Here is a 27,460-nt window from a genome sequence, read left to right as displayed (position 1 = left end):
CTCCTATTGTCTCAGATTTTCAGGAGGTTGGGGCCGACACGTTTAGAACTTTGTCGTCTAAGGACCTGTGACTGCAGTGACACGCGTGGAGCAGCGGCTTGACGTGTGCATAGCGTGTGTTATCCTTGAGATGCGACCACCACTCTGTGCCTTCCACAGTAAACCTCGGACATGGGCCGCACACGGACACACAACCCCTGACCACCCTAAGGCACACCCCGCCCCCCTCCCTATCTCTTCCCCTCTATTTTCTTCCATCCCTCGCTCCCTCCAGCTCCCTCGCTATCCGTATGGTGTCCTTTGGTTCCTCCTGCTTGCCGCCCTGTGCCTTTGGCCCATTGGACCCTCCCCTGCTCACGCTGCTCACTTCCGTGTAGGGGTTGTAGGGCCGTGGTCATGTGACCCTCTCTTCTCCAAGGCGCTGCCGAGTGTGGCGGCCCAGCTGGCCGTCAACCGCATCAACAGGTAGGGATGAGTTCAACGCACGTTTTTCCCCAATTGATTAGTTTAGGAAATATGCTTACTTAAGTTATGCAGGGGGAAAATGCCACAAATACTTTGAATTCAGATCATAATCTTGTTTATTTTAAGGTATCTGTCCCAAATTTTCAAATCGCTATGGATGCCTTCGATCAACTAATCGATTAATCTGTCTGGTATGTCTCAATAGAGACCCTGTCCTCTCACTGGCTGCCACTTTTGATTATGTCATTCTGGAAGAGAAGTGTGAGACTTCCAGGGCTCTGGAAGGGTTCACAGGCTTCTATACCAGGTTTGTTGTAATGTACATTACTTTTCTTTACAATATGTCCAAAAAATCCTGTCAGGATGCTACAGGGCGACTTGACACGATCATTCATTAATTCACCAGGGCTACAGGCTTCATCGGGCCGGCCAACCCTGGGTACTGTGACGCTGCATCGCTACTGGGCAAGGGCTGGAACAAGGTGGGTGATGGTAGTAAATATCTTCTATTCATGTAATGGATTCTATTCCATTCCGTTATATTCCATTCTATTCTCTCCTCTCCCCAGGCGGTGTTTTCGTGGGGATGTGTTGGCTATGAGCTGGATGATGTCCGGAGCCACCCTACCTTTGCCCGTTCCATGCCCCGACCCACCTGGGTGCTGATCAGCCTCATGCAGCACTTCCGCTGGGCACAAGTTGTCATCATTGCCTCCTCAGAGGACAGCTGGGTGGAGACCTCCAGCAAGGTACACACACACACACACACACACACACACCTGTGCATGTGACATTAAAACTTGAAACAAGAGGTGATATTTGGAAATGGGGATGGATACAAGCCGAATGGAGAATGCACTGCAGTTGCGCAGCGGTCTAAGGCACTGCATCTCAGTGCTAGAGGCGTCACTACAGACCCTGGTTCAGAGGTCTAAGGCACTGCATCTCAGTGCTAGAGGCGTCACTACAGACCCTGGTTCAGCGGTCTAAGGCACTGCATCTCAGTGCTAGAGGAGTCACTACAGACCCTGGTTCAGCGGTCTAAGGCACTGCATCTCAGTGCTAGAGGAGTCACTACAGACCCTGGTTCAGCGGTCTAAGACACTGCATCTCAGTGCTAGAGGCGTCACTACAGACCCTGGTTCAGAGGTCTAAGGCACTGCATCTCAGTGCTAGAGGCGTCACTACAGACCCTGGTTTGATTCCAGGCTGTATCACAGCGGTCTAAGGCACTGCATCTCAGTGCTAGAGGCGTCACTACAGACCCTGGTTTGATTCCAGGCTGTATCACAGCGGTCTAAGGCACTGCATCTCAGTGCTAGAGGCGTCACTACAGACCCTGGTTTGATTCCAGGCTGTATCACAGCGGTCTAAGGCACTGCATCTCAGTGCTAGAGGCGTCACTACAGACCCTGGCGCAGCGGTCTAAGGCACTGCATCTCAGTGCTAGAGGCGTCACTACAGACCCTGGTTCGTTCCCAGGCTGTGTCACAACCAGCCGTGATCGGGAGTCCCATAGGGCGGCGCACAATTGGCCCAGCGTCGTCTGGGTTAGGGGAGGGTTTGGCCGGGGTAGGCCGTCATAGTAAATAAGAATTTGTTCTTAACTGACTTGCCTAGTTAAATAAAGGTTACATTGTGAATAATGCAGAAGCATGTGACTGTAAAAGCCTCAGGAGTAGACCATTTAGAAGCCTTTTATGGATCGACTACTTGGCTAATGCATGGCCAGGATAAGACAGACACTAGACACACTACCTGGCTAATGCATGGCCAGGATAAGACAGACACTAGACACACTACCTGGCTAATGCATGGCCAGGATAAGACAGACACTAGACACACTACTTGGCTAATGCATGGCCAGGATAAGACAGACACTAGACACACTACCTGGCTAATGCATGGCCAGGATAAGACAGACACTAGACACACTACTTGGCTAATGCATGGCCAGGATAAGACAGACACTAGACACACTACCTGGCTAATGCATGGCCAGGATAAGACAGACACCAGACACACTACCTGGCTAATGCATGGCCAGGATAAGACAGACACCAGACACACTACCTGGCTAATGCATGGCCAGGATAAGACAGACACCAGACACACTACCTGGCTAATGCATGGCCAGGATAAGACAGACACCAGACACACTACCTGGCTAATGCATGGCCAGGATAAGACAGACACCAGACACACTACCTGGCTAATGCATGGCCAGGATAAGACAGACACCAGACACACTACCTGGCTAATGCATGGCCAGGATAAGACAGACACCAGACACACTACCTAGCTAATGCATGGCCAGGATAAGACAGACATCAAACACACTACTTGGCTAAGGAATGGCCAGGATAAGACAGACACCAGACACACTACCTGGCTAATGCATGGCCAGGATAAGACAGACACCAGACACACTACCCGGCTAATGCATGGCCAGGATAAGACAGACACCAGACACACTACCTGGCTAATGCATGGCCAGGATAAGACAGACACCAGACACACTACCTGGCTAATGCATGGCCAGGATAAGACAGACATCAAACACACTACTTGGCTAAGGAATGGCCAGGATAAGACAGACACCAGACACACTACCTGGCTAATGCATGGCCAGGATAAGACAGACTCCAGACACACTACCTGGCTAATGCATGGCCAGGATAAGACAGACACCAGACACACTACCTGGCTAATGCATGGCCAGGATAAGACAGACACCAGACACGCTACTTGGCTAATGCATGGCCAGGATAAGACAGACACCAGACACACTACTTGGCTAATGCATGGCCAGGATAAGACAGACACCAGACACACTACTTGGCTAATGCATGGCCAGGATAAGACAGACACCAGACACACTACCTGGCTAATGCATGGCCAGGATAAGACAGACACCAGACACACTACCTGGCTAATGCATGGCCAGGATAAGACAGACTCCAGACACACTACCTGGCTAATGCATGGCCAGGATAAGACAGACACCAGACACACTACCTGGCTAATGCATGGCCAGGATAAGACAGACACCAGACACGCTACTTGGCTAATGCATGGCCAGGATAAGACAGACACCAGACACACTACTTGGCTAATGCATGGCCAGGATAAGACAGACACCAGACACACTACTTGGCTAATGCATGGCCAGGATAAGACAGACACCAGACACACTACCTGGCTAATGCATGGCCAGGATAAGACAGACACCAGACGCACGGTTGTTGAACCAGCTTTCGTTATAGCAGGGAAAGGGTGGCCTATAAGGGCTTGTTTTCTAATCAACAAAATGTAAAACAAGCCATTTTTACAGGAAAATAACGGACATATTTCTAAATACTAGTGTCACCGGGTTATCTAATCTCTCGTTCCATGGTGGACATATAGTAAAAATAACGGTACAAAGAACTACATAGATAAAAAGGGATGTACGATGACTGTTTTTGTTTCTCCCAAACTTGATCTTTTCATAAAGCTTTGGTGATTAAGATTTATTTCAAAGCGGTCTCACGAGACAAACCCTTTATCCATAGTCTTAACTACTTGGCCAATGCACTAGGCAGGACAAAACAAAGAAGCCTTCATTGAGAGGAGGGAAGGCTATGCTTGATTTTTAATGAAATTAAACTAAATGGGATAAAACATTTGTTTTTTATGTTTCTAAATGCGAGGTTTATGGGCACAAAAAGCACATCTCTCTTGTTCCAGTTGCATCTGGGCACTGTGTGTCACGGCTGGATAGGCTGCGCATTCGTTGTCAAAATCCATGTCATAACCATTAGACCAACCATTCCCACTATACTGAAATTGGCACTTTGGCGCACCTCAGCGCAAGCAAGCTCATATAAAACAGGTAAATTACCAATCGTGGGTTTGAAAATAGAAGAGCGCAGGCTTTAACAGATCGTTAGAGTTCGGCACTAACGCCACTTTAACGTCAGCCGAAAAGGCTTTTCCAATAAGAATAATAATGTTTTATTATTGTTATGTTGTTATTATTATTATTATTATTATCATTATTATTATTTATGTATTTATTTAAACAGAATGTTACTGTGTTGGGCACTAATAAAATTACAAGTCATGTTTTTATACTGTAACTTTGTCTAATAAGGACCTATGACTGCTGACCTTTCTGCAGGTGGCCAACTCTCTGAGGAGTCATGGGATGCCGGTGAGGCTGGTGGTTACCATCGGTAACGACCCTGGTAGTGTCAGGAAGACCCTGGCCAAGCTCAAGAAGGTGGAGGACCTACGATGTGAGTACTGATATCATACACAAGGAGGAATGCTACTTTGACTCTATATCTTTAGAAGGGAGGAAGCCACTTTACACTATCGAGAAAGACTTATGTTCAGTTTGAATATTTCACAAAGTGTGACTGGTTGTGATATGGTGGAACTCAAACTTTCACTTACTCAGTCAAGTCAAGTTCATTTCTTAGATTGCCAGTAAGCTATAGGCAGGTAGCCTTGAGGTAAGATCTTTGGGTCAGTATCCAAAAGCTTGCTGGTTTCGAATCCCAGAAAGACAAGGAATGACATGTGAAAAATCTGTAGTTGGGCCCTTGAGCAAGGCACTTGACCCCAATCGCTTCAGGGGCGCTGGACAATCATGACCCCACTCCCTGTGGGTGTCTCAGGGGTGCGGGTGTCTCAGGGGCGCGGGTGTCTCAGGGGCGCGGGTGTCTCAGGGGCGCGGGTGTCTCAGGGGCGCGGGTGTCTCAGGGGCGCGGGTGTCTCAGGGGCGCGGGTGTCTCAGGGGCGCGGGTGTCTCGGGGGCGCGGGTGTCTCAGGGGCGCGGGTGTCTCAGGGGCACGGGTGTCTCAGGGGCGCGGGTGTCTCAAGGGCGCGGGTGTCTCAGGGGCGCGGGTGTCTCAGGGGCGCGGGTGTCTCAGGGGCGTGGGTGTCTCAGGAGCGCGGGTGTCTCAGGGGCGCGGGTGTCTCAGGGGCGCGGGTGTCTCAGGGGCGCGGGTGTCTCAGGGGCGCGGGTGTCTCAGGAGCGCGGGTGTCTCAGGGGCGCGGGTGTCTCAGGGGCGCGGGTGTCTCAGGGGCGCGGGTGTCTCAGGGGGAGTTGGGATATGCAAGACCACATTTCATTACACACTTGTGTGTAACAGGATACATATAAGCACCCCCCCACCCAAAATAATGTATAAGCTCTTCCTCTTTTCTCTTTCCACTTCCCCCCTGTATTCTCTCGTTACTCCCCCCTAGTGGTGATCATGTGTATGCACTCTGCCCTGATCGGAGGGGGACCTCAGAAGCTCCTGCTAGAAACAGCCCAGGACATGAGACTGACCGAGGGATCCCTGGTGTTCCTACCCTACGACACCCTACTCTACAGCCTACCCTACCACAACGTCACCTACCCTGCCCTGAGGAGCAACAGCAAGCTACTCAAGGTGATCAGTCTTGGTTGTTGTTGTGTGTCAGCATATGTAAAGAGTATTCGTTGCAAAGTGTGTGTATTTTCAGTTGAATTGTATGTCCGGATTGACACCCGTCTTGCCCTAACTGTTTATTCTGTTGCCCATCTAATAACGATGTTTACTAGTCTGACTTTAATCCTCAATCCCTTTATAATGTGTTGTTGTCACATGACTAAGGAAACTGTATATGTGTTCTAAATCTGTCAAATAAAATGGATTCATTCATTTAATTTAAAGGCCTACGATGCAGTGTTGACAATCACTATAGACTCTCCCAGGACATCTTTCTACCAGGCCTATCAGGAGGCTATAAACAGGGGAGAGATAGCGGGGAATGTCAAGCCAACACAGGTAAATACATACGGGGTGTGTGTGTGTGTGTGTGTGTGTGTGTGTGTGTGTGTGTGTGTGTGTGTGTGTGTGTGTGTGTGTGTGTGTGTGTGTGTGTGTGTGTGTGTGTGTGTGTGTGTGTGTGTGTGTGTGTGTGTGTGTGTGTGTGTGTGTGTGTGTGTGTGTGTGTATTTCTGCGTTGTTCACCATCTTGAATTCCCCCTCGCTCTCTCTCTCCATCTCACTTTCCCGCCCATCTCTCCTCTCCAGGTGTCTCCTCTGTTTGGGACCATCTACAGCTCCGTGCTGTTCATGGCCCATGCTGTCCACAGGGTCAAGGCCTCAGGGGAGTGGCTCTCTGGGGGGAACCTGGCCCGACACACCCACAACCTGGCCTTCCAGGTACATGGATGATTCAATGACTTATACGTATCAATACTGTATTCTCTGTTGGGCACTGGCCACCCGGGGTAGTTTCATACATGGACACTGATGATTTAAAGGGGCAATCTGGGATTCAAACAACAAGAAAGTGGTTACCCCCACCACTTTTTGGGGGAACCAGCTGAGGCTTGATGCTGGAGAAATGCAACCACAAAGTTATAGATGGCAATATGGATGCAAGGACCTTCCATGATATCAACATGATCGTTTTAACCATGTTTTGAAGGACTGACCGTCCATGATATCAACATGATAGTTTTAACCATGTTTTGAAGGACTGACCGTCCATGATATCAACATGATAGTTTTAACCATGTTTTGAAGGACTGACCGTCCATGATATCAACATGATAGTTTTAACCATGTTTTGAAGGACTGACCATCCATGATATCAACATGATCGTTTTAATCTTGTTTTCAGGCTGTATTATTATTCAATACTAAACTCTGCCAGTGCTCCAGCCCTGACACACACACACGCACGCACGCACGCACACACACACACACACACACACACACACACACACACACACACACACACACACACACACACACACACACACACACACACACACACACACACACACACACACACACACACACACACACCTAACCCTGTCTAAGCAGTTCTGTGATCTGTTCCAGGGCTTCAGCCACCCTGTGAGGACTAACATGTCTGGAGCCGGCTTGGCTGACTACGTAGTTCTGGATACAGATGGGAAGAGCTGGGACCTCATGCCCACACACAGGTAGGATGGGAGAGTGACCCTAACACTACTGCATCCGTACAGAACAGACATGTGGCTGACATGGTGAGGTTAGGATAATGGTTATATGGTGACATAGTATGTTGATGATATTGGTGGTTAACGCTTTGGTATCAAACTCATTTTGCCCCGGGGGCTGCGTTCTGTCTTCAATGAGGATATATTTCCTCTCCGTCAAAATTAGCAAAAAAACAAGCCCTCTAACCTTCGTTTTGGGAGTTTTTGGATGCTCTTTGACTATCTAGCTTTCATTTTGGTGATTATCAGTGAGCTAGCCACTGTGTGAATATAGGTCTGTTATCATTTATACAAAGTTTTCATTTGGTTTGAGTCATTGGTTTGAGTCATTCACAGATCACTGCACCTGTACATAGCCCATCTGTAAATAGCCCATCCAACTACCTCATCCCAATACTGTATTTAGTTATTTATCTTGCTTCTTTGCACCCCAATATCTCTACTTGCACATTCATATATATATATATACATGTATATATTCTGCACATCTACCATTCCAGTGTTTAATTGCTATATTGTAATTACTTCGCCACCATGGCCTATTTATTGCCTTACCTCCCTTATCCTACCTCATTTGCACATACTGTATATAGGCTTTTTCTACTGTATTGTTGACTGTATGTTTGTTAATTCCATGTGTAACTCTGTGTTGTTGTATGTGTCGAACTGCTTTGCTTTATCTTGGCCAGGTCGCAGTTGCAAATGAGAACTTGTTCTCAACTGTCCTACCTGGTTAAGTAAAGGTGAAATAAACAATTTAAACAGTGGTGGAAAAAGTACCCAATTGTCATACTTGATTTAAAAGTAAAGATACCTTAAGAGAAAATTACTCAAGTAAAAGTGAAAGTCACCCAGTAAAATACTACTTGAGCAAAAGTAGGTATTTGGTTTTAAATATACTTAAGTATCAAAAGTAAATGTAATCGCTAAAATATACTTAAATATCAAAAATAAAAGTATAAATCATCTTAAATACCTTATATTGAGTAACCCAGACAGTAACACAGATTTTCTTGTTTTTTAAATAGCCAGGGGCACACTTCAACAGTCAGACATAATTTACAAACGAATCATTTGTGTTTAGTGAGTCTGCCAGATCAGAAGCAGTAGGGATGAGCAGGGATGTTCTCTTGATAATGCGTGAATTGGGCCATTTTCCTGTCCTGTAAAGCATTAAAAATGTATTTTGAGTATTTTGGGGTGGCAGGAGTAAAAGGTACATGATTTTCTTTAGGAATGTAGTGGAATAAACATTGTCAAAAATATAAATAGTGAAGTAAAGTACAGATACCCCCAAAAATGACTTAAGTAGTACTTTAAAGTATTTTTACTTAAGTACTTTTCACCACTGATTTTAAAGTACTGTATATTGAGTTTGTCCATTATTTTTTTTTTTTTTACTCAAACCACCCGTGGGTCGTATATTTGACACCCCTGTTCTACAGGATAGACATATTTCTGGCATGGTGAGGTTAGGGTTAGTACTCGTACTACTAATGTTAAAGACGCACTCCAGCTATGTTTGAACTTTAGTGTTAAAAAACTAAATCCCACCTATAAATGCAGTAAAGTACACACACTTAAAAAATATGTTGTGAGCAAAATAGTTTCTTGTTGTTGAAAGAACCGCATACTTCACGGAGTAGGCCAATCACGGAGTTGATCTGATGGTGCTCTCTGATGTCATCGGCCTTCTCCCTTTGCTTGAAGAACAATAGAGGAGCGTTAGAGAACTAAGGAGGAAACACTCACCCCTCCTCTTGTGATGTCATGACTGACCTGGACCACCTATTGAGATGTGCCTTTTGTTCAGTAAATCAGGTGTTAAATGAGGTGAAAAGGAGACAGGAGTGTGACTTTACCCATAACCCCTTCCCGTACAGGATTGAGATGGCTGCTGACATGGTGAGGTTCCTGGGTAGAGATATCCACTTCCCACATGGTATCTCCCCCAAGACTGACTCCAACTGTTGGTTCATCAAAGGCATCATCTGCACTGGAGGTACACACACAGATGCAGATACGCAAAAACACACAGACACAGGCAAATGTTCCTTGATGTATAGTTAACATAAAGCATGGTATTAGTAACATAAGGGTACACCGTTTTCTTTCAATCACTTTGTTTGTGGTACATTTTCACAAAACAGATAATCAAAATGGCTCATTTTTCAAAACACGAAGCACATTTTCAACAAACAAATTCACAAAATTCACCAAATCACTCTTTTAATTTGGATGCATATTCAATCTCACTATCTGCTTTTTCAAAATGCAATATTCACTTCACTTTTGATATGATTTTCTTGTCATTTGTTAACAGTATAATTAACTTTCAGTTAATCAAACTGCTCAAATCTGATAACTACTAAACCAAAATGATGTAATGCCTAATTAAATCAAATCAAATTTCATTAGTCACATGAAATTTGACTACAGAGTAATGCTACCTACGAGAACTCCAACGTCGTCCTCTATGAGGTCAGACAGAGTAGTGCTACCTACGAGAACTCCAACGTCGTCCTCTATGAGGTGAGACAGAGTAGTGCTACCTACGAGAACTCCAACGTCGTCCTCTATGAGGTCAGACAGAGTAGTGCTACCTACGAGAACTCCAACGTCGTCCTCTATGAGGTGAGACAGAGTAGTGCTACCTACGAGAACTCCAACGTCGTCCTCTATGAGGTCAGACAGAGTAGTGCTACCTACGAGAACTCCAACGTCGTCCTCTATGAGGTGAGACAGAGTAGTGCTACCTACGAGAACTCCAACGTCGTCCTCTATGAGGTCAGACAGAGTAGTGCTACCTACGAGAACTCCAACGTCGTCCTCTATGAGGTGAGACAGAGTAGTGCTACCTACGAGAACTCCAACGTCGTCCTCTATGAGGTCGGACAGAGTAGTGCTACCTACGAGAACTCCAACGTCGTCCTCTATGAGGTGAGACAGAGTAGTGCTACCTACGAGAACTCCAACGTCGTCCTCTATGAGGTGAGACAGAGTAGTGTTCTTGGGCACAGGGACTATGGAGGTCTGCTTAAAACATGTTGGTATTATAGACTCAGACAGGGAGAGGTTAAAAATGTCAGTGAAGACACTTGCCAGTTGGTCAGCGCATGCTCGCAGTACACGTCCTGGCAATACGTCTGGCCCTGCGGAATGTTGACCTGTTTAAAGGTCTTACTCACATTGGCTGCGGAGAGCGTGATCACACAGTCTTCTGGAACAGCTGGTGCTCTCATACATGTTTCAGTGTTATTTGCCTCGAAACGAGCATAGAAGTAGTTAGGCTCGTGTCACTGGGCAGCTCTCAGCTGTGTTTCCCTTTGTAGTGGTTTGCAAGCCTGCCACATCCGACGAGCGTCCGAGTCGGTGTAGTACGATTAACGTATATATAGTTTATTAATAGCTGCTGAACACTGTAACATTCTATGTATTTACCTCACAAATGTATCAGTTTGACATCAATTTATGTTGGAAAGTAAAACCAAATCATGTATGGATGTGGCTGTAAATACTACATCCTCATTCTCCATCAGCCAGTGTGCTTCAATAGGACAAAGAGGAAAGACTCCCTATGTGCTACCATTATAGCGTAGTGTACAATGCACTGCTGAAATACCTGGGATTATACAGTATATAACAATACATTCCACCCAGTATCTGAATTTCATTGATACACTGTAAACTGATTTCAAGCAGAGAGACAGGTGATACTGTGTCAGTTGACAAGTCACGTAGAAAAGGTGATATTGTACAATTATCCATGGGGCAGAAATGGCATACAACATCGTTGTAAGTTTTTACCGTAGCCGACTGGTTTACAATACCACTGTATCTGATTATTTGACCTACGTGCTGTATGTACTGTGGTACTGTAGTACTGTATGTACTGTAGTACTGTACTACTGTATGTACTGTGGTACTGTAGTACTGTATGTACTGTATGTACTGTATAAGGATAATGAAACTAAAATTGTGCATGTCAAGTTATAGTCAAATTCTGTATGGAAAATTATATTTACAATCTACTATTCTTTCTAACAGCACTGTAGTACAGCACTGTAGTACTGTATGTACTGTATGTACTGTAGTACTGTATGTACTGTATGTACTGTAGCACTCTATGTAATGTGGTGCTGTATGTATTGTAGTACTGTAGTACTGTAATACTCTATGTACTGTAGTACGCTATGTACTGTAGTACTGTATGTATTGTAGTACTGTATGTATTGTAGTACTGTATGTACTGTAGTACTCTATGTACTGTGGTACTGTATGTATTGTAGTACTGTATGTATTGTAGTACTGTATGTACTGTAGTTGTCTATGTACTGTGGTACTGTATGTATTGTAGTACTGTATGTATTGTAGTACTGTATGTACTGTAGTACTCTATGGAATGTGGTACTGTATGTACTGTAGTACTCTATGTAATGTGGTACTGTATGTATTGTAGTACTGTATGTATTGTAGTACTGTATGTACTGTAGTACTCTATGTAATGTGGTACTGTATGTAATGTGGTACTGTATGTACTGTAGTACTCTATGTAATGTGGTACTGTATGTACTGTGGTACTGTATGTACTGTAGTACTGTATGTACTGTAGTACTGTATGTACTGTGGTACTGTATGTACTGTAGTACTGTATGTATTGTAGTACTGTATGTACTGTAGTTGTCTATGTACTGTGGTACTGTATGTATTGTAGTACTGTATGTATTGTAGTACTGTATGTACTGTAGTACTCTATGGAATGTGGTACTGTATGTACTGTAGTACTCTATGTAATGTGGTACTGTATGTATTGTAGTACTGTATGTATTGTAGTACTGTATGTACTGTAGTACTCTATGTAATGTGGTACTGTATGTAATGTGGTACTGTATGTACTGTAGTACTCTATGTAATGTGGTACTGTATGTACTGTGGTACTGTATGTACTGTAGTACTGTATGTATTGTAGTACTGTATGTACTGTAGTACTCTATGTACTGTGGTACTGTATGTATTGTAGTACTGTATGTATTGTAGTACTATATGTACTGTAGTACTCTATGTACTATGGTACTGTATGTATTGTAGTACTGTATGTATTGTAGTACTGTATGTACTGTAGTACTCTATGTACTGTGGTACTGTATGTATTGTAGTACTGTATGTATTGTAGTACTGTATGTACTGTAGTTGTCTATGTACTGTGGTACTGTATGTATTGTAGTACTGTATGTATTGTAGTACTGTATGTACTGTAGTACTCTATGGAATGTGGTACTGTATGTACTGTAGTACTCTATGTAATGTGGTACTGTATGTATTGTAGTACTGTATGTATTGTAGTACTGTATGTACTGTAGTACTCTATGTAATGTGGTACTGTATGTAATGTGGTACTGTATGTACTGTAGTACTCTATGTAATGTGGTACTGTATGTACTGTGGTACTGTATGTACTGTAGTACTGTATGTACTGTAGTACTGTATGTACTGTGGTACTGTATGTACTGTAGTACTGTATGTATTGTAGTACTGTATGTACTGTAGTTGTCTATGTACTGTGGTACTGTATGTATTGTAGTACTGTATGTATTGTAGTACTGTATGTACTGTAGTACTCTATGGAATGTGGTACTGTATGTACTGTAGTACTCTATGTAATGTGGTACTGTATGTATTGTAGTACTGTATGTATTGTAGTACTGTATGTACTGTAGTACTCTATGTAATGTGGTACTGTATGTAATGTGGTACTGTATGTACTGTAGTACTCTATGTAATGTGGTACTGTATGTACTGTGGTACTGTATGTACTGTAGTACTGTATGTACTACATACAGTACCACAGTACATACAGTACTACAGTACATACAGTACCACAGTACATACAGTACCACAGTACATACAGTACACATTACATGTATGTACTGTGGTACTGTATGTACTGTGGTACTGTATGTACTGTAGTACTGTATGTACTGTGGTACTGTATGTAATGTGGTACTGTATGTACTGTGGTACTGTATGTACTGTAGTACTGTATGTACTGTGGTACTGTATGTACTGTGGTACTCTATGTACTGTAGTACTCTATGAACTGTGGTACTGTATGTACTGTGGTACTCTATGTACTGTGGTACTGTATGTACTGTATAAGGAAACTAACTGTAAGACTGACATATTTCTCAACATGCTCACAACCTGCCATTGGATACAAATGATGTAAAGAATTGTGCATGTAAAGTTATAGTCAAATACTGTATGGAAAATTACCATCTAATATTTGTGTGTTCAGCACTTCTAAAACAACAGTTTTTAAAACGTGTATCTTGTATGTTTTGCTATTGGACTTAACGTTAGTTAAAATGACTAAATGGTGAGCATATGTCGACTAAACTAAATGTTCTCATGGTATTTCACGGAAAACTTGAATGCACAATCAAAGGTTCTGAACAGAAGATAGGGGGTGTTACAAGTGTTATCAGTTTAGAGTTTTGTACTTAAGAGTTTTGAAAATACTTGTGAAAATAACGATTGAAAAAAACGATTGAAAAATTGCTGAAATGTTTTCCCCAGGTGTGGATCTGTTCTCTGCTGTTGGGATCTTCCTGGGATTCGTCCAGATGGGTTTCGTCTTGTTTATTCTAACCTACTGCATCAAGTAAAGCTCTACAACATGATCTTGCCTATACAGTCCTTCTCCCACACGTTCCCCGATACATACTGGCCACAGTTCCAAACTAATGGGATAGATAGGCACCATCTAACTCTTAACATCTTAGTTGTCTGACCAGTTGAGTTGAGTGAACTGTCCCTGAAGTGTTAGCATTGGCCCTTTTAAGGGCCACCCCTAGAGTGAATGTGTAACATAATCCTATTGGTTATGGTCTTAATGAGGTCAACCATCCATCATTTCTCTTTGTTTACGTCTCTGTCTCTTGTTGTCTAGGCGACGCATCAACCACATCCGTTTGTTCCGGGGTCCCAACAAGATCCTGCTCACCCTTGACGACGTCACCTTCATCAACCCGTCGCTTAGCAACAAGGTCAGCAGTTAAAGACCAATGCAGGAGTTAAATATTCAAATAGACAATTTACTTCTTCAACTTTTAAGAAACTTTTTTTGTTGCTTTTTCATTTGAGCCTTTTCTATTTGCAAAATGTTTATATATTTTTTATTTAAAAAACAATTATTGAATGTACAGAGCGACAGACCGGAACAGTTGGGGGCAGGGGTCCATGTTCTTTACTGACTTGCCTAGTTAAATAAATGTCAAATAAATAAATAAATGTTGTAGTGAAACTTAAACTAAGATGTCTACTCTCTAACATTTTCAGAAGCTTAGTATAGACAGTAACAGAAAGATCTGTGGAGTCTCTCTGACGAGCCATTCACAGCACAGCCCCACGTCCCCCTTCTCTGAACAATCACCTGCTACCTACGAGAACTCCAACGTCGTCCTCTATGAGGTGACACAGAGTAGAGTGGTTGATTGATTGATCAAATGTTTGATTCATTTGTGATGACAAACTGCGTTAATTAAATACATGTTTGTGATGAACATCTGAGGGGGGAAATTCTTGACTATTATGGCCCGATATCTTAATATTGGTTCAGTAAGATAGATTTGGAGCCAACTACAAACAAACTGACACATACTTGTAATATGCTATTTTAATATTTGATACCATAGATAAATAAAATTGTTTTTTTTTGTTCTCCAGGGAGACTGGGCGTGGCTGAAGAGACTACCTCATGGAGCATTCAGGAACATCAACCCCAAAACCAGTGACGTGTTTGAATTGGTGGGTTTCCTTTAGAAATATATATTCATTCATGATTATTCATATCCTCGGGTAAAGTTTCCTTTAATGTTGATGCTGCTCTGTTGTTGTTGTATTTTCAGTAGTTCTCCACCCAGTTGCAAATACGATACCAAATCCATACAATTCCTACTTCGATCTGCACTGACCCCCTAACTTCTAACCCCTGACCCCCCCCCCCCCCCCCACACACACACACAGATGAAGGACATGCGTCATGAGAACATTAACCTTTTCCTGGGTTTCTTCCACGACTGTGGAGTGTTTGCCATCGTAACCGAGTTCTGCACCAGGGGAAGCATGGAAGACCTACTGCTCAATGAGGATGTCAAACTGGATTGGATGTTCAAGTCATCACTACTGCTGGACCTTATTAAGGTAGGGTGGAGGGACGGAGGGAGGGAGGGAGGGAGGGAGGGAGGGAGGGATGTTCAAGTCATCACTACTGCTAGACCTTATTAACGTGAGGAGAGGAAGGGAGGGAGGGAGGGATGACTAGGAAAGGAAGGAGGAAGAGGGAATAGAGAAAGGGCAGGAGATTTGAAAGTGCCTCAGCCAGAGGGAGGGAGGGAGGGAGGGAGGGAGGGAGGGAGGGAGGGAGGGAGGGAGGGAGGGAGGGAGGGAGAGTTCTAAAGTGAATGTGGTAAGGTGGAAGAGCATGTCTGGCTTCCATGCTTATCTCCAGTGTTCTGTCTCTGAGTTCTATGTTCCGTGTTCTCCCCCAGGGTATGAAGTACCTGCACCACAGGAACTTGTATCACGGTCGTCTGAAGAGCAGGAACTGTGTGGTGGACGGACGCTTCGTCCTGAAGATCTCTGACTACGGATACAACGAGGTTCTAGAGGCAGCAAAGTTCCCCTACACAGAACCTCCTGCAGAGGGTGAGTAGGTCTGGAGAGGAGTGGAGAGAGTTTTGCCTTGAGTCTGGACAGGGTTCCGTCTAGAGAGGGTTCCGTCTGGACAAGGTTCCGTCTGGACAGAGTTCCGTCTGGACAGGGTTCTGTCTGGACATGGTTCCGTCTGCACAGGATTCCAGTTCCGTTTGGACAGGGTTCCGTCTGGACAGGGTTCCATCTGGAAAGGGTTCCGTCTGGACACGGTTCTGTCTGATAAAAAAGTGCATATAACAGTAGTGTGTTTATGTACAGTATGTGTTTGTTTGGTTCTCTTCGTGTGTGTGTGTCCCTCCCTCCTAGACCTGTTGTGGACTGCCCCTGAGATTCTGCGTGGCCCCTCCCCCGGTCTCTACGGCAGTCTCCATGGAGACGTGTACAGCTTCGCCATCATCATGCAGGAAGTGGTCATGAGAGGCCCGCCTTTCTACATGCTGGAGCAGTCTGCTGCAGGTAAGAGACTACATTACCCAGAGTACGCCTGTATTACAGGCAACAGAAGTGGTCATGAGAGGCCCGCTTTTCCAAATGCTGGAGCAGTCTTCTGCAGGTAAGAGACTACATTACCCAGAGTACACCTGTACTACAGGTAACAGAAGTGGTCATGAGGGGCCCACCATTATGCATGATGGAGCAGTCTTTTGCAGGTAAGAGACTTCTTGGTAACACTTTATCTGGATAGTCCATCTGTCAGTAAGACCTGTCCCTCTCCATTAGATGTTTCTGCCATTGTGAGACAATAAAGTTGTGATTTGAATTGAATATGACTGGCTCTATCTAAATGTCTTCCTGTGATTCCTTGAATTTTATCTCATCGCCTCCATCGCAACCATATTGGAGGAGAAGATCTGAGGCCCCTCCCCTCAAACCTTCTTCTCCAATGGGTTTTAAGGAGGAATTGAGGAAAGATGAATGTACCTGAATAGTCCTCTGACCCCTGTCCTCCAGAGTTGATTCAGAAAATCCGTAAGCCCCCTCCTCTGTGTCGTCCGGTGGTCTCCCCTGACTACGCCCCTATGGAGTGTATCCAGCTGATGAAACAGTGTTGGAACGAAGAGCCAGACAGACGGCCATGCTTCGACGAGATCTTTGACCTGGTACAGAGGGTGGGGGTGGGTTATACAATGCCTTCAAATCTGTGTGTGTGTTTCAGAAACTCAAACTCTCTCTCTCTTCCTCTCTCTCTCTATCCCTCTCTCTCGTCTACCCCCACCTCTCTCACTCACCTCTATCCTCCTCTCTCTCTCGCTCTCTCTCTCCCCTCCTCCCTCTCTGTCTCCAGTTTAAGAACATCAACAAGGGCAGGAAGACCAACATCATAGACTCCATGTTGAGGATGCTGGAGCAGTACTCCTCTAACCTGGAGGAGCTGATCAGAGAGAGGACCGAGGAGCTGGAGATAGAGAAACAGAAGACTGAGAAACTACTCACTCAGATGCTGCCACCGTAAGTACACACACACACACACACACACACACACACACACACACACACACACACACACACACACACACACACACACACACACACACACACACACACACACACACACACACACACACACACACACACACACACACACACACACACACACACACACACACACACACACACACACACACACACACACTGGAGGAGCTGATCAGAGAGAAGACCGAGGAGCTGGAGATAGAGAAACAAAAGGAGGATAAACTACTCACTCAGATTCTCACTCACACACACACTCCCTCTCTTTCCTAGGACGGTTGCGAATGCCCTGAAGGTGGGTGGTACGGTTGAACCGGAGTACTTTGACAACGTGACGCTGTACTTCAGTGACATCGTTGGCTTCACCACCATCTCAGCCAATAGCGAGCCCATCGAAGTGGTTGACCTTCTGAACGACCTCTACACGCTGTTTGACGCCATCATTGGCAACCACGATGTCTATAAGGTAGAGAGAGAGAGAGAGTGTGTGTATGTGAACCACACTTTAATCACACAATGACACTCAGCAGTGCCCTACAACTAAGAATCTGGAGCAAAGTTACTACCTACTACTAAAACTTCCTGTAGGGAAACTTAACAGTGCCCTATTTGGCTTTGGTCTGCCCAGTACATTTCCCTTTATATATACAGTACCAGTCAAAAGTTTGGACACAGCTACTCATTCAAGGGTGTTTCTTTATTTTTACTATTTTCTACATTGTAGAATAAAAGTGAAGAAATCAAAACTATAAAATAACACATATGGAATCGTGTAGTAACCAAAAAAGTGTTAAACAAATCAAAAAATATTTTTGATTATAGATTCTTCAAAGTAGCCACCCATTCTCTCAACCAGCTTCACCTGGAATGCTTTTCCAACGGTCTTGAAAGAGTTCTCACATATGCTGAGCACTTGTTGGCTGCTATTCCTTCACTCTGCGGTCCAACTCATCCCAAACCATCTTAATTGGGTTGAGTTCGGGTGATTGTGGAGGTCAGGTCATCTGATGCAGCACATCACTCTCCTTCTTGGTCAAATAGTCCTTACACAGCATGGAGGTGTGTAGGGTCATTGTCCTGTTGAAAAACAAGGGATAGTCTCACTATGTCACGACTCCCGCCGAAGTCGGTCCCTCTCCTTGTTCGGGCGGCGTTCGACGTCACCGGTCTTCTAGCCATCGCCGCTCCACCTTTCATTTTCCATTTGTTTTGTCTTGTTTTCCCGCACACCTGGTTTACATCCCCTCATTACTCTACGTGTATATTATCCTCTGTTCCCCCCCATGTCTGTGTGTGGTATTGTTCGTTCATTACATGTGTGATGCTACAGGCTGGTTTTGCGCCGGATATTGTTGTAACCCGTGGTTTTGTTATTTGTACCTATTTGTGTGATTTGTGCGCTATCGCTTTTTTTCCTTGGGCCGGAGTGTTGTGACGCAGTTGCGTCAGGCTGTTCTCCTCTGCCTGAATAAAGTGCCTGTTCACTCATCTCTGCTCTCCTGCACCTGACTTCCTTCAACCAGTTGCGCACACTCTGACACACTAAGCGCAAACCAGATGGGATGTCGCATCGCTGCAGAATGCTGTGATAGCCATGCTGGTTAAGTGTGCATTGAACTCTAAATCAATCACTGACAGTGTCACCATTAAAGCACCCCCACACCATCACACCTCCTCCTCCGTGCTTGACGCTGGGAACCACACATGCAGAGATCATCCGTTCACCTACTCTGCGTCTCACAAATACAAGGTGGTTGGAACCAAAAATCTAACATTTTGACTCATCAGACCTAAGGACAATTTCCACCGGTCTAATGCCCATTGCTCGTGTTTCTTGGCCCAAGCAAGTCTCTTCTTATTATTGGTGTCCTTTAGTAGTGGTTTCTTTGCAGGAAATCAACCATGAAGGCCTGATTTATGCAGTGTCCTCTAAACAGTTGATGTTGAGATGTATCTGTTACTTGAACTCGGTGAATCATCTATTTTGGCTGCAATTTCTGAAGCTGTTAACTCTAATGAATTTATCCTCTGCAGGAGAGGGAACTCTGGGTCTTCCTTTCCTGTGGCGGTCCTCATGAGAGCCAGTTTCATCATAGCGCTTGATGGTTTTTGCGACTGCACTTAAAGAAACTTTCAAAGTTCTTGAAATGTTCTGTATTGACTGACCTTCATGTCTTAAAGTAGTGATGGACTGTCATTTCTCGTTGCTTTTTTGAGCTGTTCTTGCCATAATATGGACTTGGTCTTTTACCAAATAGGGCTATCTTCTGTATATCACCCCTACCTTGTCACAACATAACTGATTGGCTCAAACGCATTAAGAAGGAAAGAAATTCCACAAATTAACTTTTAACAAGGCACACCTGTTAATTGAAATGCACTCCAGGTGACTACCTCATGAAGCTGGTTGAGATAATGCCAAGTGTGCAAAGCTGTCATCAAGCAAAGGGTGGCTACTTTGAAGAATCTCAAATATAAGATATATTTTGACTTGTTTAACACTTTTTTGGTTACTACATGATTCCATATGTGTTATTTCATAGTTTTGATGTCTTCACTATTATTCTACAATGTAGAAAATAGTAAAAACAAAGAAAAACCCTTGAATGAGTAGGTGTGTCCAAACTTTTGACTGGTACTGTATATATATACTGTATATATCACCTGAAGTTAATTGACCATTCAAAATGTTTTCCACCCGTCCTCCTCTCTACCCGTAGGTGGAGACAATAGGCGATGCCTACATGGTGGCGTCAGGGTTACCGGTTGCCAACGGAGATCGTCACGCGGCAGAGATATCCAACATGGCGCTAGACATCCTCAGTGCTGTGGGCACCTTCAAGATGAGACACATGCCTGACGTACCTGTACGGATACGCATAGGACTACACTCAGGTGAGAGATACAGGGGGTACACACATACATATGAACGCACATGCACAAAAAACACACAGTGCCTATCTATAGTGTGTGTGTGTGTGTGTGTGTGTGTGTGTGTGTGTGTGTGTGTGTGTGTGTGTGTGTGTGTGTGTGTGTGTGTGTGTGTGTGTGTGTGTGTGTGTGTGTGTGTGTGTGTGTGTGTGTGTGTGTGTGTGTGTGTGTGTGTGTGTGTGTGTGTGTGTGTGTGTGTGTGTGTGTGTGTGTGTGTCTTGTAGGTCCGTGTGTGGCGGGGGTGGTGGGACTGACCATGCCTAGATACTGTCTGTTCGGAGACACTGTCACCACAGCCTCTCGTATGGAGTCGACTGGGATGCGTAAGTTATAATACACTATGCAGTATACAGTGCCTTCGGAAAGTAGTGACACCCCTTAACTCTTTCCAAATTTTGTTACGTTACAGCCTTATTCTAAAACTGTTTTTTTTTTTTTTTTTTTTTTTACAAATTCCCTCATCAATCTACACACAATACCCCATAATGACGAACCAAAAACATTTTTTTTTAAATAAAAAAATATATTTAAAAAAATGAAATATAACATTTACATGAGTATTCAGATCCTTTACTCAGTACTTTGCTGAAGCACCTTTGGCAGTGATTACAGCCTTGAGTCTTCTTGGGTATGATGCTACAAGCTTAGCACACCTGTATTTGCAGAGTTTCTCCCATTCTTCTCTGCAGATCCTCTCAAGCTCTGTCAGGTTGGATGGGGAGCGTTGCTGCACAGCTATTTTCAGGTCTCTCCAGAGATGTTAGATCGGGTTCAGGTCTGGGCTCTGGCTGAGCCACTCAAGGACATCCAGAGACTTGTCCCAAAGCCACTCCTGCGTTGTCTTGGCTGTGTGCTTAGGGTCGTTGTCCTGTTGGAAGGTGAACCTTCGGCCCAGTCTGAGGTATTGAGCCCTCTGGAGCAGGTTTTCATCAAGGAACTCTCTGTCCTTTGCTCCGTTTATCTTTACCTCAATCCTGACTAGTCTCCCAGTACCTGCCGCTGAAAAACATCCCCACATCATGATGCTGCCACCACCATCATTCACCGTAGGGATGGTGCCAGGTTTCCTCCAGATATGATGTTTGGCATTCAGGCCAAAGAGTTCAATCTTGGTTTCATCAGACCAGAGAATCTTGTTTCTCATGGTCTGATAGTCTTTAGGTGCCTATTGGCAAACTCCAAAAGGGGTATCATAGGCCTTTTACTGAGGATTGGCTTCCGTCTGGCCACTCTACCATACAGGCTTGATTGGTGGAGTGCTGCAGTGATGGTTGTCCTTCTGGAAGGTTCTCCCACCTCCACAGAGGAACTCTCGAGCTCAGTCCGATTGACCATCGGGTTCTTGGTCACCTCTCTGACCAAGGCCCTTCTCCCCCGATTGCTCAGTTTGGCCGGCTGGCTAGCTCTCGGAAGAGTCTTGGTGGTTCCAAACTTCTTCCATTTAAGAATGATGGAGGCCACTGTATTCTTGGGGACCTTCAATGCTGCAGACATTTTTTTGTACTCTTCCCCAGATTTGTGCCTCGACACAATTCTGTCTCTGAGCTCTACGGACAATTCCTGTGACCTCATGGCTTGGTTTTTGCTCTGACATGCACTGTCAACTGTGGAACCTTATATAGACAGGTGTGTGCCTTTCCAAGTCATGTCCAATCAATTAAATTTACCACAAGTGGAATCCAAGTTGTAGAAACATCTCAAGGATGATCAATGGAAACAGGATGCACCTGAGCTCAATTTCTAGTCTCATAGCAAAGGGTCTGAATACTTATGTAAATAAGGTATTTCTGTTCGATTTTCTTAATGAATTTGCTGAAGTTTCTAAAAACACGTTTTCGCTTCGTCATTATGCGTTATTGTGTAGTAGATTTCTGAGAAAAAAATATATTTCATCCATTTTAGAATAAGGCTGTAACGTTACAAAATTTAGAAAAAGTCAAGGGGTCTGAATACTTTCTGAAGGCACTGTATATGCACTGTTCTAGCTTATGTTCATTCTAAAGAAGTTAAGGACTTGTCGTGGGTGCATGAAAGAGCCATGAAGCTTCTCTAGAGAATGTCTATGTGAACTTGACTTTGTGAGTGTCCTGCCGCCTGTATTTGCAGCCTACAGAATCCATGTCCATAACAGCACAGTTAAAATCCTGCTGGAACTCAAGGCAGGATACAAGGTGCAACTGAGAGGCAAAACTGACCTGAAGGTAAGAGACAAAAGACTGACTATACCTGGGACCACCATCATGTTGCATACAGTCAGCTCAGATCTCCCTAGAACTAGCAAGAACGCTCTAGAACTACCAAGAACGCTCTAGAACTACCAAGAACGCTCTAGAACTACCAAGAACGCTCTAGAACTACCAAGAACTCTCTAGAACTACCAAGAACTCCCTAGAACTACCAAGAACTCGATAGAACTACCAAGAACGCTCTAGAACTACCAAGAACTCCCTAGAACTACCAAGAACGCTCTAGAACTACCAAGAACTCCCTAGAACTACCAAGAATGCTCTAGAACTACCAAGAACTCCCTAGAACTCCCTACTGAACTCTCTGTTTCTCACTCTCTCCTCTCCCTATCCTTTCCTCCTATACTCTCTCCTCTCCGCAGGGAAAAGGAGGAACAGAGGAGACCTACTGGCTCATAGGGAAGGACAACTTTGAGAAACCTCTCCCCGTCCCCCCTGAATTCAAGAAAGGGTAAGGAACGCCTTCCTCCCTTCCCTCCTCTGTCTCTCCTCCACTGTCTGTGCCTTTTCTTGTTGATCCTGCCTCTGTGTCCGATTCGTTTTCCACAGGCAAATGGCTCATGGCCTGCAGATGGAGGAGATAGCGAGGTACAAGAAGAAAAAAGCTGAGAAACTGCAACAGCTTACAAAGAAGAATAACTGAATTACATAAGGTAATGTTATGCATGGAAAATGTATAACATTACTTGTTTGGTGACGTTTTTACTTGCTGTAGTTTGGGACTTGCCAGGCAGTCATTGTACATAACAATTTGTTCTTACCTGACTTGCCTGGTTAGATAAAGGTTCAATAAATACAACTCAATCAAACCTGGTTTGGTTTACCACCCAACACCGTTCATATTCATTTGTTGGTCACTGATCAAATCAGTTCTTCTACTTTACAAGTTTATGGCCGGGATTCAATCAAAGGTGCGTTTTCGACAATGCACTTTTGATTCAATCCCGGCCTAAGTTTCACTTGTAAACAGTGATATGTGAAGATTTGATTCTGAGTATTTCAATATAATTTTAGCTAATATACTGGTATGAGAGCACTATTGTGTTTTTTAATAGAGCAAATAATCCTGATCCTATCATAACTACACCTGGGAGGGCAGAGATCTTGATACATCTGGGACATGTACCTACCATATAGTTGTTATGTGAGCTGGGACAGGTAGCTACCATATAGTTAATATGTGAGCTGGGACAGGTACCTACCATATAGTTGTTATGTGAGCTGGGACAGGTAGCTACCATATAGTTAATATGTGAGCTGGGACAGGTACCTACCATATAGTTAATATGTGAGCTGGGACAGGTAGCTACCATATAGTTAATATGTGAGCTGGGACAGGTAGCTACCATGTAGGTACTATGTTATGTGAGCTGGGACACGTACCTACCATATATTAATATGTGAGCTGGGACAGGTAGCTACCATATAGTTAATATGTTGGCTGGGACAGGTAGGTACCATGTAGTTACTATGTTATGTGAGCTGGGACAGGTAGCTACCATATAGTTTATGTTAAGTAAGCTGGGACAGGTACCTACTATATAGTTAATATGTTATGTGAGCTGGGACAGGTAGCAAACCATATAGTTTATGTTAAGTAAGCTGGGACAGGTACCTACTATATAGTTAATATGTTATGTGAGCTGGGACAGGTAGCCTACCATATAGTTTATGTTATTTGAGCTGGGACAAGTAGCTACTATATAGTTACTATGTTAGTGAGCTGGGACAGGTAGCTACTGTATAGTTTATGTTATTTGAGCTGGGACAAGTAGCTACTATATAGTTACTATGTTAGTGAGCTGGGACAGGTAGCTACTGTATAGTTTATGTTATTTGAGCTGGGACAAGTAGCTACTATATAGTTAATATGTTATGTGAGCTGGGACAGGTAGCTACTGTATAGTTAATATGTTATGTGACCTGGGACAGGTAGCTACTATATAGTTACTATGTTATGTGAGCTGGAACAGGTAGCTACTATATAGTTACTATGTTATGTGAGCTGGAACAGGTAGCTACTGTATAGTTAATATGTTATGTGAGCTGGGACAGGTAGCTACTATATAGTTACTATGTTATGTGACCTGGGACAGGTAGCTACTATATAGTTACTATGTTATGTGAGCAGGGAAAGGTAGCTACTATATAGTTACTATGTTATGTGACCTGGGACAGGTAGCTACTATATAGTTACTATGTTATGTGAGCTGGAACAAGTAGCTACTATATAGTTAATATGTTATGTGAGCTGGGACAGGTAGCTACTATATAGTTAATATGTTATGTGACCTGGGACAGGTAGCTACTATATAGTTACTATGTTATGTGAGCTGGGACAAGTAGCTACTATATAGTTAATATGTTATGTGAGCTGGGACAGGTAGCTACTATATAGTTACTATGTTATGTGAGCTGGAACAGGTAGCTACTGTGTAGTTAATATGTTATGTGAGCTGGAACAGGTAGCTACTGTGTAGTTAATATGTTATGTGATCTGGAACAGGTAGCTACTGTATAGTTAATTTGTTATGTGAGCTGCCTACAGTGTGGAATCCCAGATATGTTGTTGTTTGTACTGTATGTTATGTTGTATGTTGTCTATGTTTGTCCCTTAAGTTTTGTTCCTGAAAACTCACTAACTTTTTGTGTCGTAGTTGCATATGTATCATTTGATGCCAATACCATTATAATGTTTATATGATATTGAACAGAGTTGGTGTTTCATGAAACGTATGAACCCTTAACTGGGTCCACAGTACTGCTTCTCCCTGATAGCTCTTTGATGTATTCTGAAATGTCACCAGTGAGTCTAGTCGCTTGGTGTCCCAGGTCTGAATCTGACCAGCAGTACTGCGGCTGGACATCGAGGCCTGGAACTGTCTGACCCCTAGTGTAAGCCACTGTTAGGAGGACACACTCTGGGCTAAATCTCTCTCCCTTTCTTTGTTGTATTTTGTGTGTTCCAGGTCTGTCCAGGAGATCAAGGACTTCAAGCTGCTCCTCCAGAAGGCCGTGAAGAAGATCTCCACTGTCAGAACGGTGGCTATGGTTACTATGGTGGACGACGACAACGTCATGATGCACCACCACTGACCAATCAGACTTCATGACGCACCACCACTGACCTTTGACCCTAGCCAGAAAGAGGCATCATGGGAGCTACAGCAAAGGCATATTTTGACTCCATTTTGAATCAATAGAACTTGGGGCTGACCAATGAGGACCACCAATTGACTATCGTATGGACATCAACTTTTTTGCTTTTATGGCTCCCGGTCTTTCAGACTGATTCTGTGTCCATTAAGAGCCTTGGATCCTTACTATCGCTCCATGGTCAACGAAGAGGGAACAGCAGGGAGGAAGAGGATCCAGTGACAAGTTTGCGTCTGCAGGTTATCGGTGAATATTCAGAAAAGGGCGCTTACAAGTGTCTGGACATGCGTTGCCCAAGCAACAGTGCGTGCGTGCGCCTGTGTCTGCATGCGCCTGCGTGTGTGTGTGACGGGGGAGGGGAAGTGAAAGGATGTGCTGTGTAGAGATTACTGCAGCTTGTTTTAAATATGAAGCATCTTGCCGGACGGTAGGACACTCACCTGTCCGGTGAGTCTACTCGCTTGGTGTCCCATGAACGCTTTGCTCAAAGCCTCTTCCTGCTTTGCTTCTCCTCCTGATTTGCTCCTTCTCATCCTCTTCTCTTGGTGCCCTGACGAAACAGTCTCTCTTGATCGTCATGCTCCCTGCATTCACACGTTTCGAGGAAGCACTCTGTCCGTCTGCTGACTTACTGAAACGACAGCTTTGCTTTTTTTTTGTTCTTGCATGTCGTGTTATGTTGATGTTCTTTAATGTAAACCTCAGACTCTTCCAGGAAAACTCCCAGAATGTTGAACCGCATAGGTCAAATCAAATTGTATTTGTCGCATGCGCTGAATACAACAGGTGTAGGTTTACTTACGAGCCATTTTCCCAACAATGCAGTGCAAAAAAAACAACAATTACAAAAAATATGATGGGTCAGTGACGGGTCGCTGCAGGTGTAAGAATCCCCATATAAGTGATACGTTTCTGTAACATGTATAACACATCTGTGAAATCACTCATGAGTATATACTTGGGGCCGAGAAGGGGCTGTTATGTATAGTATGTGCTCACTGAGACACTTTGTATGTGAGAGACAATCCGTCAAATATCACCTGTAGGACTTCTCTGATGTACAAACATACCCTCTGATGACGCACAAACATTCCTGTACGGATGTCTTTCTGAATAATTCTTTCCGTCATCATTTTTCAACATGCCTGTATTATAACCAATTCAAGACGATATAATATTTTGTTTGTTTACCGGTGTTTATTGTATTCATGTATAATTGTGTACTGTAACTTGTTAGCATGGCTTGCAATACAAATGTGAAAATTGTCACTACTGGTCAGTTAACCCACAATGATGCACTTTCATGCCCCGTATGTGACAGACAATATGTAGGTCTACAGTGTGGTTATATAGTTCAATGATGAAAAGACGGCACACAGTTACAATAAACGCATTTGCTAGATCACAAATACTGTATTTTTGGTATTCTGAATGGCATTCAAATTAGATACACAGAGGTAAACCT

At 44.0% G+C, this 27,460-nt stretch overlaps 1 protein-coding gene across 1 annotated transcript; it reads left to right on the top strand.

The window, feature by feature from the left end:
• The first annotated feature begins 84 nt into the window (after nt 1-84).
• Nucleotides 85-27,460, top strand: LOC139561656 (retinal guanylyl cyclase 2-like). Its single transcript, XM_071378905.1, has 26 exons — nt 85-465; nt 671-772; nt 872-947; nt 1,035-1,214; nt 4,628-4,745; nt 5,704-5,891; nt 6,156-6,269; nt 6,519-6,650; nt 7,338-7,441; nt 9,361-9,479; nt 14,054-14,138; nt 14,427-14,523; nt 14,816-14,947; nt 15,203-15,283; nt 15,503-15,679; nt 16,027-16,183; nt 16,499-16,648; nt 17,144-17,292; nt 17,478-17,641; nt 17,936-18,128; nt 20,383-20,557; nt 20,818-20,916; nt 22,700-22,794; nt 23,202-23,290; nt 23,389-23,427; nt 25,809-27,460. Exons 1-26 carry the CDS (start codon nt 131-133, stop codon nt 25,933-25,935), a joined length of 3,477 nt encoding a protein of 1,158 aa, XP_071235006.1. The 5' UTR covers nt 85-130; the 3' UTR covers nt 25,936-27,460.

Source organism: Salvelinus alpinus, chromosome 31, assembly GCF_045679555.1.
Source record: "Salvelinus alpinus chromosome 31, SLU_Salpinus.1, whole genome shotgun sequence".
Classification (NCBI taxonomy): Eukaryota; Metazoa; Chordata; class Actinopteri; order Salmoniformes; family Salmonidae; genus Salvelinus; species Salvelinus alpinus.
The sequence above is the reverse complement of the archived record's forward strand: the minus strand, read 5'-3'. Positions and strand labels throughout refer to the sequence as shown.

What these genes read in the sequence shown, in the direction of transcription:
- LOC139561656 (XM_071378905.1), top strand. Translation starts at nt 131, where the DNA reads ATGCGACCACCACTCTGTGCCTTCCACAGTAAACCTCGGACATGGGCC. An exon ending in CCAACGTCGTCCTCTATGAG is followed by an intron (nt 14,948 to 15,202) that starts GTGACACAGAGT and finishes TTTGTTCTCCAG; the next exon opens with GGAGACTGGGCGTGGCTGAA. An exon ending in CAGATGGAGGAGATAGCGAG is followed by an intron (nt 23,428 to 25,808) that starts GTACAAGAAGAA and finishes TGTGTGTTCCAG; the next exon opens with GTCTGTCCAGGAGATCAAGG.